Source organism: Somniosus microcephalus, chromosome 3, assembly GCF_052327205.1.
Source record: "Somniosus microcephalus isolate GS21.2 chromosome 3, FLI_Smic_1.0, whole genome shotgun sequence".
NCBI classification, from domain to species: Eukaryota; Metazoa; Chordata; class Chondrichthyes; order Squaliformes; family Somniosidae; genus Somniosus; species Somniosus microcephalus.
Window position 1 is genome coordinate 250,249,892 of NC_140989.1, and position 12,552 is coordinate 250,262,443.

Genomic DNA, 12,552 nt, shown 5'->3' on the forward strand with positions numbered 1-12,552 from the left:
CCCTTATCCTTAGACTATGACCCCTGGTTCTGGACTCCCCGGCCATCAGAAACATCCTTTCTGCATCTAGTCTGTCCAGACCTGACAGAATTTTATAGGTTTTGATGAGATCCCCTCTCAATCTTCTAAACTCCAGTGAGTATAAGCCCAACTGACACAATCTCTCCTCATACGTCATTCCTGCCATCCCAGGTATCAGCCTGGTGAATCTTCGCTGCACTCCCTCCATGGCAAGAACGTCCTTCCTTAGGTAAGGTGACCAAAACTGCACACAATACTCAAGGTGCGGTCTCACCAAGGCCCTGTACAACTGCAGCAAGACATCCTTGTTCTTGTACTCGAACCCTCTTGCTACGAAGGCCAACATACCATTTGCCTTCTTAACCGCCTGCTGCACCTGCATGCTTACCTTCAGCGACTGGTGCACAAGAACACCCAGGTCTCTTTGCACTTCCCCTTCTCCCAATCTATTGCCATTCAAATAATAATCTGCCTTCCTGCTTTTGCCACCAAAGTGGATAACCTCACATTTATCCACATTATAGTGCATTTGCCATGTTTCTGCCCAATCACCCAACCTGTCCAAATCGTATTGGAGTTTCATGACATCCTCCTCACAGCATACCCTCCCACCCAGCTTTGTGTCGTCTGCAAATTTGGAGATATTACATCCAATTCCCTCGTCCAGATCATTAATATATATTGTGAACAGCTGGGGTCCTAGGACCGATCCTTGCGGTACCCCACTAGTCACTGCCTGCCACTCGGAAAACGACCCGTTTATTCCAACTCTTTGCTTTCTGTCCGCCAACCAGTTCTCTATCCAAGTCAATACCTTGCCTCCAATCCCATGTGCCTTAGTTTTGCACGCTAACCTCTTATGCGGGACCTTATCGAAAGCCTTCATTAAGTCCAAATACACCACATCCACTGGTTCTCCCTTATCTATTTTACCAGTTACATCCTCAAAAAATTCCAATAGATTAGTCAAGCATCATTTACCTTTTGTAAATCCATGTTGACTTTGTCCGATCCTGTCACTGCTTTCCAAGTGCTCTGCTATTACATCTTTTATAATGGACTCTAGCATTTTCCCCACTACCGATGTCAGGCTTACCGGTCTATAATTCCCCGCTTTTTCTCTGCCACCTTTTTTGAATAGTGGGGTAACATTAGCTACCCTCCAATCCATGGGTACTGTTCCAGAGTCTATTGAGTTCTGGAAGATGACCAGCAATGCATCTACTATTTCTAGGGCCACTTCCTTAAGTACCCTGGGATGTAGATTATCAGGCCCTGGGGATTTATCGGCCTTCAGTCCCATCAATTTTCCTAACACCATTTCCCTACAAATACTGATTTCTTTCAGTTCCACACTTTCATCAGTCCCTATGTTCCGTGGTATTTCTGGGAGGTTATTTGTGTCCTCCTTTGTGAAGACAGAACCAAAATATGTATTTAGTTGGTCTGCCATTTCTTTGCTCCCCATTATAAATTCCCCTGATTCTGACTGCAAGGGACCTACGCTTGACTTCACCAATCTTTTTCTCTTTACATATCTATAAAAGCTTTTACAGTCAGTTTTTATGTTCCCAGCAAGCTTACTCTCATATTCTATTTTCCCTTTCTTAATTAATCCCTTTGTCCTCCTTTGTTGAATCCTAAACTGCTCCCAATCCTCAGGATTATTGCTTTTTCTGGCCAATTTGTATGTCCTCTCCTTGGATCTTATGCTATCCCTAATTTTCCTTGTTAGCCATGGTTGAGTCACCTTTTTTGTTTTATTTTTATGCCAAACTGGGATGAACAACTTCTGTAGTTCATCCATTCGGTCTTTGAATGTTTGCCATTGCCTATCCACCGTCAACCCTTTGAGTGCCATTCCCCAATCAATCCTACCCAACTCGCTCCTCAGACCATCGTAGTTTCCTTTATTTAAATTGAGGACCCTAGTTTCTGAGTCAACTACTTCATTCTCCATCTTAATGAAGAATTCGATCATATTATGATCGCTCCGACCCAAGGGGCCTCGTACAACAAGATTGCTAATTAATCCTTTCTCGTTACATAATACCCAATCTAAGATAACCTGATCTCTGGCTGGTTCCTCGACATATTGGTCCAGGAAACCATCCCATAAACACTCCAGGAATTCCTCCTCCACAGTATTGTTACTAATTTGGTTAGCCCAACCTATACGTAGATTAAAGTCACCCATGATGACTGCTGTGCCGTTATTGCACGCTTCTTTAATTTCCCTTTTAATGCCATCCCCAACCTCTGTCTTACTGTTTGGAGGTCTATATACCACTCCCACTAATGTTTTTTTCCCCTTAGTATTTCTCAATTCTACCCATACAGATTCCACATCATCCTTCATTACAATTGTGTTAATCCCTTCTTTAACCAGTAATGCTACCCCTCCTCCCTTTCCTTTTTGCCTATCTTTCCTGAATATTGAATACCCCTGGATGTTGAGTTCCCAGTCTTGGCCATCCTTGAGCCACGTTTCCGTAATCCCAACCAAATCATATTCGTTTACCTCTATTTGCGCAGCCAATTCATCCACCTTATTACAAATGCTCCTCGCATTAAGACACAAAGCCTTCAGGCTTGTTTTTTTAACGCTCTTAGACCTCCCACTCCAGAGACTTGAGCACATAATCCCATCTGTTTTCTCGGGTGGATGTGAAAGATCCCATAAAAGAAGAGCAGGGGAATTCGCCAATATTTACCCCTCAACGAATATCAGTAAAACAAACTATCTGGTCATTATCACATTGCTGTTTGTGGGACCTTGCCGTGCACAAATTGGCTATGGTGTTTACATAAGAACATAAGAACATAAGAAATAGGAGCAGGAGTAGGCCAATCGGCCCCTCGAGCCTGCTCCGCCATTCAATACGATCATGGCTGATCTGATCCTAACCGCCAATCCACTATCACAGAACCATCTCCTGAATCTAACAGAATTAGACACACGAAATAGGAGCAGGATCAGGCTACACGGCCCCTGGGCCCGCTCCGCTACCCACAGGGCCATGACCGATCCGAACCTAGACTCATGTCCAAATTCCTGCCCGCTCCCCGTAACCCTTAATTCCCTTTACTTCTAGGAAACTGTCTATTTCTGTTTTAAATTTATGTAATGATGTAGCTTCTACAGCTTTTTGGGGCAGCATATTCCATGGACCTACCACCCTCTGAGTGAAGTAGTTCCTCCTCATCTCAGTTTTGAAAGAGCAGCCCCTTATTCTAAGACTATGCCCCCTAGTTCTAGTTTCACCCATCATTGGGAACATCCTCCCCGCATCCACCCGATCCAACCCCTTCACAATCTTATATGTTTCAATAAGATCGCCTCTCATTCTTCTGAACTCCAATGAGTAGAGTCCCAATCTACTCAACTTCTCCTCATATGTCCATCCCCTCATCCCCGGGATTAACCGAGTGAACCTTCTTTGTACTGACTCGAGAGCAAGTATGTCTTTTCTTAAGTATGGAGACCAAAACTGTATACAGTATTCCAGGTGCGGTCTCACCAATACCTTGTACAACTGAAGCAATACCTCCCTATTTTTATATTCTATCCCCCTAGCAATGAAAGCCAACATTCCATTGGCCTTCTTAATCACTTGCTGCACCCGCATACTAACCTTTTGAGTTTCGTGCACCAGGACCCCCAGATCCCTTTGTACTTCAGTACTTTCCAGTTTCTTGCCATTAAGATAATAACTTGCTCTACGATTTTTCCTGCCAAAGTGCATAACCTCACACTTTCCAGTATTGTATTCCATCTGCCAAATCTCTGCCCACTTACTTAGCCTGTCTATGTCCCCTTGCAGGTTTTTTATGTCCTCCTCACTCACTACTTTCCCTCCCATCTTAGTATCATCTGCAAACTTTGATATGTTACACTCGGTCCCCTCCTCCAAATCGTTAATATAGATTGTAAAGAGTTGGGGACCCAGCACTGACCCCTACGGAACACCACTAGTTACTGATTGCCAGTCTGAGAATGCACCATTTATCTCAACTCTCTGCCTTCTGTTAGATAGCCAATCCTCTATCCATGCCAGAATATTACCCCCAATCCCGTGATTTTTTATCTTAAGCAATAATCTTTTGTGTGGCACCTTGTCAAATGCCTTTTGGAAGTCTAAATACACTGGCCTAGAAATTCAGTATAGCCACTTTTGGGGCGGTAAAGTCGGGCGGCCGCTAAAGTTTGCGCCCGCCGGAAAGTGGAGGCCACTTCGCCGATATTCAGTAGCTTTGGCCAAGGAGTTTGCTCGAGCGCTAAAACTGGCGTTGCACGGCTATCTTTAGGCGCTAAGCCGGCGGTGCAGACTGATACCGCCGAGGCCGGGCGCAGCGCAGGTGCGGTCATGTTTTGATTGACAGCAGACACCCTGGCGCCGGCCAGCTCTTAAAGGGGGAAGGGTCGACTTGGTCTGCTGCCATGCCCTGGATACTGCAGCCCTCCAGCTAGGCCTAAACACTGCTGCTGGAGAGAAATAGCGCCAGGAAGGATGCAGAGGGCCCGTGAGCGAGCGCAGCGCTTCTCTGCCCATGATTTAAAGGTACTGGTTAGGGCTTTGGAGAAGAGAAGCCATATCTTGTTCCCGGACAGTGACAAGAAGCCTCCCAAGAGGGTGTACAGGAGAGCCTGGAGGGAAATCGCCCAGAGGGTCACAGCCAACAGCGATGTCCCCAGGACTGGTGACCAATGCCGGAAAAAGTTTAACGACCTCACTCGGATTGTCAGGGTGAGTACCCTTTCCAGTGTCCTCCTCATCCTTGCATGTGCACCTCACATTATGGGCAAAGGGACCTCCAAGGCCTAATGGCCAGCCCTCATCCAGCAGCTATGGCACTGGCATGAACATCAATTGCACTTTCTGCACTTTACACACTGGCCAAGCTATTCGACCATGGGAGGCAGTGCACACAACAACAGGGCACCACACTGGCCAAGCTATTCGACCATGGGAGGCAGTGCACACAACAACAGGGCACCACACTGTACTTAGAGGCGGTCCTTTCTCTTGCAGGCCAAGCTGGCCCAGAATCTGAAGAGTCGGACTGTCACCGGGGGAGGCCGTGCCCAGTTCCAGCAGCTCAGTGACCTGGAGGAGCGCGTGGGTCGACTCATGGGTGCCCGGGTGATTGGCCCCGTTGCAATTGGAGATGCCGACCCTGTGCTGGGCCCCAATGGTAAGGACATGACCGTTTGGACCTCTCTCGTTCCCCTTGCGCTTCAGATCTACATCCTTTGCCACTGTCCGACCAATGCGCAGAATGCCACCACTCATGCCTCCCTCGCTGACGCCCTGTCCTCACTCTAAAGCTACTCTTGTGCCTTCCTGCTTTCAGCTGGTGAGGAGGAGGTCCCTGAAGCTGCGAGTGTCAGTCCCTCGAAAGAGGAGGACGAGGAGGAGCAAGAGGAAGGTGGCACATCGGGGGAACCCTCATCCGCGCCAGGGGATGGCAGTGGAGGGGACACGTCTTCCCTGGAGGAGAGCCAGGGGGAAGTGTTGCAGGGGGGTGTAGCTCCTGTGCCCAGTGGCGTCCAGCCACGCGGGAAGGGTCGGGCAGCACGGCTGCCTTCTCCCCAGAGGGGGGAAGTGTTGCAGGGGAGTGTAGCTCCTGTGCCCAGTGGCGTCCAGCCACGCGGGAAGGGTCGGGCAGCACGGCGGCCTTCTCCCCAGAGGGGGGAAGTGTTGCAGGGGAGTGTAGTTGCTGGGCCCAGCGGCGTGCAGCCACGCGGGAAGGGTCGGCCAGCTCGGCAGCCTTCTCCCCAGAGGGAGAGTCCGGCCTCCAGTCCGGAGACGGTCCTCGTCCAGGAGGTGCGCCTCCTTGATCAAATGTCCGCGGACTCGGATCGTCGGCACACCGAGTTCATGGGGGTTGTGGCACGGTTGCCTGAGGCCATTGAGTCCCTGGCTCATAGTGTGTCCGATTTCGGGGCCTCACAGGCCAGGGGTTTCGAACAACTCGCGGCAGCACAGGCCAGGGGTCTCGAACAATTCGGGGCATCACAGGACGCGAGTCGGGCACAATTCGAGGCATCACAGGACGCGAGTCGGGCACAATTCGGGGCATCACAGGACGCGAGTCGGGCCGAATTTGGGGCATCACAGGACGCGAGTCGGGCCGAATTCAGGGCAGCACAGGACGCGAGTCGGGACGACTTCAGGGCAGCACAGGCAGCAAGTGGACAGTTGATCAGTGGTGCCGTGCAGTCACTGGCTGGTCTGATGTGGGCACAGACCAGGGCAGTACGGGCACTCACTGCTGCCACACTCGCTGTGTCACGCAGGCATCGCCAGGGCACCCGCCGCGCTGCTGCAGCACAGCGGTCTGGCCTTCACCAGATTGCTGCGCTTGCTGCAGTGCCAGCCCGGCTGAGTGCCAGTGTCTCTGGCGACCAGCGAGCGCCTGGCATCAGCCAGCTTGCCCCCATTGCTGCAGCCGCCACTGCCACTCCCCCAGCGAAGCTGCGACGAGCTGCTGGAGGGACTGATGCTGCCCAGCCACAGCTGCAGCAGTCAGCAGCCGGCCCCTCGAGGGCCAGAGCTCGTCTAGGCCGACCCCCAAGGGCATCTGCCGTCACGCAATGTGCCCCTCAGGAGCCTTCCCCCAGCTTTGCAACACCCACAGGGCCCAGATTGAGGCGGAGCAGCAGGTCGGCCAGGGGCCGGAAAAGGCTGGACAAGGACTCGCCCTCTCGGCACACAAAGTAGAGTGTGTTGGGAAATGTTTTTTTATATGGGGGTGCTTGTGCTGTCTATGGCGGGGGGTTCTTTTGGTAAGGCCGAGGATGAAGGCAAATGTTTTTTTATATGGGGGTGCTTGTGCTGTCTTTGGGGGGGGTTCTTTTGGTAAGGCCGAGGATGAAGGCAAATGTGTTTTTATATGGGGGTGCTTGTGCTGTCTATGGGGGGGGTTCTTTTGGTAAGGCCGAGGATGAAGGCCATTTGGATGGACAAGTTTTGTTATTCCTCCCCAGGGTGTGGGAGTGAGATATGTTTTTGACTGTTTTTTGGGGGTGTTGTGTGTTTTTCGGTTTCATGTGGGAAGGGCCCTGAGTTTGTTCAATAAAGGTTTTTCTTTATTCAGCTTGTCCATGTGTGATGTTTCAAGTGGTTGTTGCGTTAACCGGCTGAGGGCTTGCGGAGCGGCTGCATTCATGTGCCTTCATTGCCACAAGCCATTCCCTGACAGGGGGCCGAGAAGTGTCGTTCAATAAGCCGCCGACGGACGGCCCTTGGACCTTGTGGCTCCCTCCTGGGCTGGTACTCCTCCTCCTCCTCCTCCTCCTCCTCATGGTCCTCCTGCTCGTCCTCCTGAGGTGGTGGTCCAACGTGAGGTGGCAGTGCCTGAGTCCTGCGGATAGCCAGGTTGTGCAGCATGCAGCAAACGACGACGAACTGGGAGACTCTATCCGGCGAATACTGCAGACATCCGCCGGAGCGATCCAGGCAGCGGAACCGTTGCTTGAGGACGCCAATCGTTTGCTCTATGATGTTCCTTGTGGCTTGATGGCTTTCGTTGTATGCCTCCTCAGCAGGGGTCCTGGGCGCGCGGAGCGGGGTCATGAGCCATGTACACAAAGGATAGCCTTTGTCCCCGATAAGCCATCCTCTTGGGGGAGGCTGTGCCTGGAACATGTCAGCCACAGTAGTCTGGCGCAGGATAAATGCATCGTGGCTGCTGCCTGGAAAGCGGGCATTGACAGCTAGGATGCGCTGCCTGTGGTCACACACCAGCTGTACATTTAGGGAATGGTAGCCCTTCCGGTTGCGGTAATCCTCGGCATTGTCGATAGGTGCCCGCAAAGCCACATGCGTGCAGTCAATGGCGCCCTGCACCATGGGGAAGTCGGCGATCCTCGCAAATCCAACTGCACGCTGCTCCTGCCTCTCTAGGGTCATGGGGAAGGAGATGAATTGGTGTCTCCTTGTGAAAAGGGCATCGGTGACCTGCCGGATGCAGCGATGCACGGCGAACTGGGAGATGTTAGCTATGTCCCCAGCAGCGGCTTGGAAGGAGCCGCTTGCATAAAAGTTCAGAGCCACCGTGACCTTCACTTCCACTGACAGAGACATCCTGCACATCAGCTGTGGACGCAGATCTCTGTGAAGCAGCTGGCAGATCTCTGCAACCACCTCCCTTCTGAAGCGCAGCCTCTTAACACACTGCGCGGCAGTCATGGTGAGATAGGACTCCTGCTGGCGGTATTCCCTGAGTGGGTAAGGCCTATGTTGCCGACGCCTGATGGCCCCTCTGCGTCTAGGCATGGCTGCCCCTCTCACACAGCGTCTGTGAGCCCTTCGCACATAATGCTGGAACTGAGGGTTGGAACCCCATGCAGCCCCCATAATATACTTGCAAACAGTGAAATCACAATGAGTCAAATTTCCAAGCTCTGGCCAGAAGCCAAAAATACCTCTCCTATGTTGGCCCAAATCAGTAAGGTCTCTTCCTTGGTCTCTGTCCAGAAATCCGTAGCACTAAAGTCATTGCAGCAAAATGGCTGGCCTTTATAGTTCAGTCTAAGTGCCCTTTAATTAGCGCTCCCCGAGGCCCGCAGGGCCTCTGCTGCATTCCACTTCACAGTTCTTAACAGCGCCACGCCCACATTGGGCGGGCGCCACTGAAGTTCCAGTTTGGGGCGCACAAACGGCGTTGCATGACGAAATGACGTCATAAGTTGCGCGCGCAGCTGAGCGCGCGCAAACACTTTGCGCCGGCGCTAAATGTCTACTGAAGTTGGGCGTAGGCGCAGATCGTTCTGCGCCTGGCCGCTAAGTGCCTAGCGCTCGAGATCTACTCCTCTTATGGCGCTAACGGCTGGCGAACGCAACTGAATTTCTAGGCCACTATGCCCACTGGTTCCCCTTTATCCACCCTATATGTTACTTCCTCAAAGAACTCCAGCAAATTTGTCAAACATGACTTCCTCTTCATAAAACCATGCTGACTTTGTCCTATTAAATTGTGATTATCCAAATGTCCTGTTACTGTCTCCTTAATAATGGACTCCAAAATTTTATCTACCACAGATGTTAGGCTAACCAGTCTATAGTTTCCAGCCTTCTGTCTACTGCCCTTTTTAAATAAGGGTGTTACATTAGCAGTTTTCCAGCCTGCCGGGACCTTTGCCGAGTCCAGGGAGTTTTGGAAAATTATTACCAATGCATCCACAATCCCTACCGCCACTTCCCTCAAGACCCTAGGATGTAAGCCATCAGGTCCAGGTGATTTATCTGCCTTGAGTCCCATTATTTTACCGAGTACCACTTCCTTAGTGATTTTGATCGTGTTTAGCTCCTCCCCCCCTTTAGCCCCCTGTTTGCCCAGTGTTGGGATATTCTTAGTGTCTTCTACTGTAAAGACTGATATAAAATATTCATTCAGTGTTTTTGCCATCTCCATATTTCCCACCATTAATTTCCCGGTCTCATCCTCTAAGGGACCAACATTTACTTTAGCCACCCTTTTTCTTTTTATATAACTATAAAAACTCTTACTATCTGTTTTTATATTTTTTGCTAATTTACTTTCATAATCTATCTTCCCTTTCTTAATCAATCTTTTTGTTATTTTTTGCTGTCTTTTAAAGTTTTCCCAATCCTCTATCCTCCCACTAGATTTGGCTACCTTATATGCCCTTGTTTTTAGTCGAATACTATCCTTAATTTCTTTACTTAGCCACGGATGGCTGTCTTTTCTTTTACACCCTTTTCTTCTCAGTGGAATATATTTTTTTTGGAAGTTGTAAAATAACTCCTTAAATGTACACCACTGATCATGTATCGTCTTACCCTTTAATCTATTTTCCCAATCCACTCTACTCAATTCCACTCTCATACCTTCATAGTCTCCTTTATTCAAGCTTAGCACGCTTGTTTGAGATCCAACCTTCTCACCCTCTAATTGAATATGGAATTCAACCATGTTATGGTCACTCATTCCAAGGGGATCTTTTACTAGGACATTTTTAATTAATCCTGTCTCGTTACACAGGACCAGATCTAAGGTTGCTTGCCCCCTGGTTGGTTCAGTTACATACTGCTCAAGAAACCCATCCCTAATACACTCAATGAACTCATCCTCAAGGCAGCCCTGCCCAATTTGATTTGTCCAATTAATATGATAGTTAAAATCCCCCATAATTATAGATGTTCCCTTATTACAAGCCTCAACTATTTCCTGATTGATACTCCGTCCAACAGAGTTGGGATATTCTGAGGTTGTGAAAGACGCTATATAAATGCAAGTCTTTCTTTATGTAGTTTCACTATGACTCCATAATTGGTAGCGCCAAGATCCATTTGTAAAGCACAAGCATGGTGAAAAAGGTTTGGAAAAAGTGCAGAGAACCTAAAGTAAAATGGGACTAAATGAAGATTTTTTTTAAAGAGGGGTGTGGCGGTGTTCTGGGTCAACCACTATCCTTTCACCACAAGCCCCTTTTTGAATTAAATTTTTGAAGGCCCAATCCAGGTGGTAGGAGGTTATAATCTGTAACACAAAACTGCCCCCATAATATAATTTGCATTAAATTGGTAGAATCACTCAGATGCCACAGTAATTGATGGTGTGGACAAAAGAAATGTCACCTTGGCCCATTGGAGCATGCTCTTCTGAGACTGATTTTAAGGCACATTGTTAGGGACTTGAGCACATAATCTAGGCTGACCAGTGCAGTGCTGAGGGAGTGCTGCACTGTCTGAGATGGCGTTTTCTAGATGAGACGTTAAAACAATGCTCCTTCTGTCCTCTCAGGTGGATGTAAAAAGTTCCATGGCACTATTCAAAGAAGAGCAGGGGAGTTCTCCCCGGTGTCCTAGCCAATCTTTATCCCTCAGATAGCATCTGGTCATTATCACATTGCTGTTTGTAGGACCTTGCTGTGCACAATTTGACTGCCACGTTTCTTACAATGCAACAATGACTACCCTTCAAAAGTACTCCATTGGCTGTAAAGTGCTTTGGGATGTCCTGAGGTTGTGAAAGGCGCCATATAAATTTCTTTCTTTTCTTTACTTTTGGACAGAGTAGAGGGAACTTTACCCTATATCTAACCAGTGCTCCATCTGACCTCAAAGTGCATTCCCTTTGTGCATTTTCCTATTAAATTTATTCCATTAATTTAATAGTCTGGTCAGCAAATGAGCCTAGAGTTAAGAGGCTTCTACTGACACTGATGAGACTTCAAGCCCTGTGAGGTAGATTTATGCCAGTCAGTAATGGAAAATGTAGCATATCAAATATAATTTTGGTAATCATAATTATTCATTACATTTTTTAACAGAGAGGATTATATGACGTTCTACGACCCTCGCGATTTAAAAGCCTTTTCAGCAGAGCCACTGCTGATTTACCCGACGCACTACACTGGAGAACCAGGCTATCTCAGTGATACTGAAACCTCTGTAATCTGGGACAATGATGACATATCAACGGACTGGAACCGCAAATTATCCGGTAAAACTAAGGAGCAGGGAGACATCGGGACCGAAGCTCAGAACACGGAGGCACTGCAGCCCCAAGCCCCCATCGACACAGCCTCTCGAGATGAATTATGACGCGGCTCTGCACTACTCGGCTCTGATCTGTGATCAGAACCAACGCCTCTCTGTCAAGCTGATGTAGTTTGGGTAAAATGTCTGCTGGAAGGCAACTACAAAAATCTCTTGGGATAATGTGACGTAGAATCAATTGACAGCTGTAGTATCACTCTTCGAGGGGCTACTTGCACTCTTAAATGGTGGTACGACAGCAGCTGATTTTGGTGACCAATTATTAATTATTGTTGGATTAGTTGATTTTTTGAAGGTGATTCCTTTTTTTTCCATTCTCCCTATCTCTGCGTTGGCTTTCACCTGTTACGTAATGCCCACTACTTTTAATAAAGAGCTCACGGGTGTGGAATCTCCTTAGCACTATCCAAAGGGTAGCATGTGCTTCCGCCACTGTGCAACATCACATTGATATATATCTGCCTCACGAAGGATATTAATCTATGGTCGCACATTGGCGTGGGATATGAGCAGTGCTCAGGACAGAATGGCTAATTGTTCAACTGCTGCAAAACTATTGGGGGCTAAATGTTCAAACTGCTGTTGTCATAAAGGGCATTTTTTGGTGCCACAAATCAATATTCAGAATAATTCTTAATGTTTCTGCTGGCACGGAATTACTGTAAATGCTACTGTTTTTCCAGATTTGTTACTTTAAATAATGATATGTGTGTGTGTGTGTGTGTGGTTTGTTCCTATTTATTTTTCCGTTCTTCGGTGGAAGCAGTTGCTTGCAATTCTTGCCTTATTGGGTGGAGGTCAATCATTCACAAGTGCCTCTCCCCCGCCGCACCTCTCTCTCCACCCCTCTGCAGGGACGTTATTGCTGGTTTTCATTCTGAGGCCCATACAAAATGTGTCAAGTTCACTGTCGACCCACGCTAATGTTGATAGTCAAGTGCCACCCCTCCATACTGGTACAATGTGGGAATCCTTTGCTAACTGGATAACCAAAATAATG

General features: G+C 48.5%; 1 protein-coding gene across 1 annotated transcript in view; it reads left to right on the forward strand.

Moving 5' to 3' along the window:
- LOC147121823 (procollagen galactosyltransferase 2-like) overlaps positions 1-12,262 on the forward strand; it is a 305,202-nt gene extending 292,940 nt beyond the window's left edge. Inside the window, exon 12 of the mRNA XM_085982330.1 lies at positions 11,324-12,262. Within this exon, the coding sequence (XP_085838456.1) occupies positions 11,324-11,597 (274 nt within the window). The 3' untranslated portion in view covers positions 11,598-12,262. The remainder of the gene's footprint in view (positions 1-11,323) is intronic.
- The last annotated feature ends 290 nt before the right edge of the window (positions 12,263-12,552 follow it).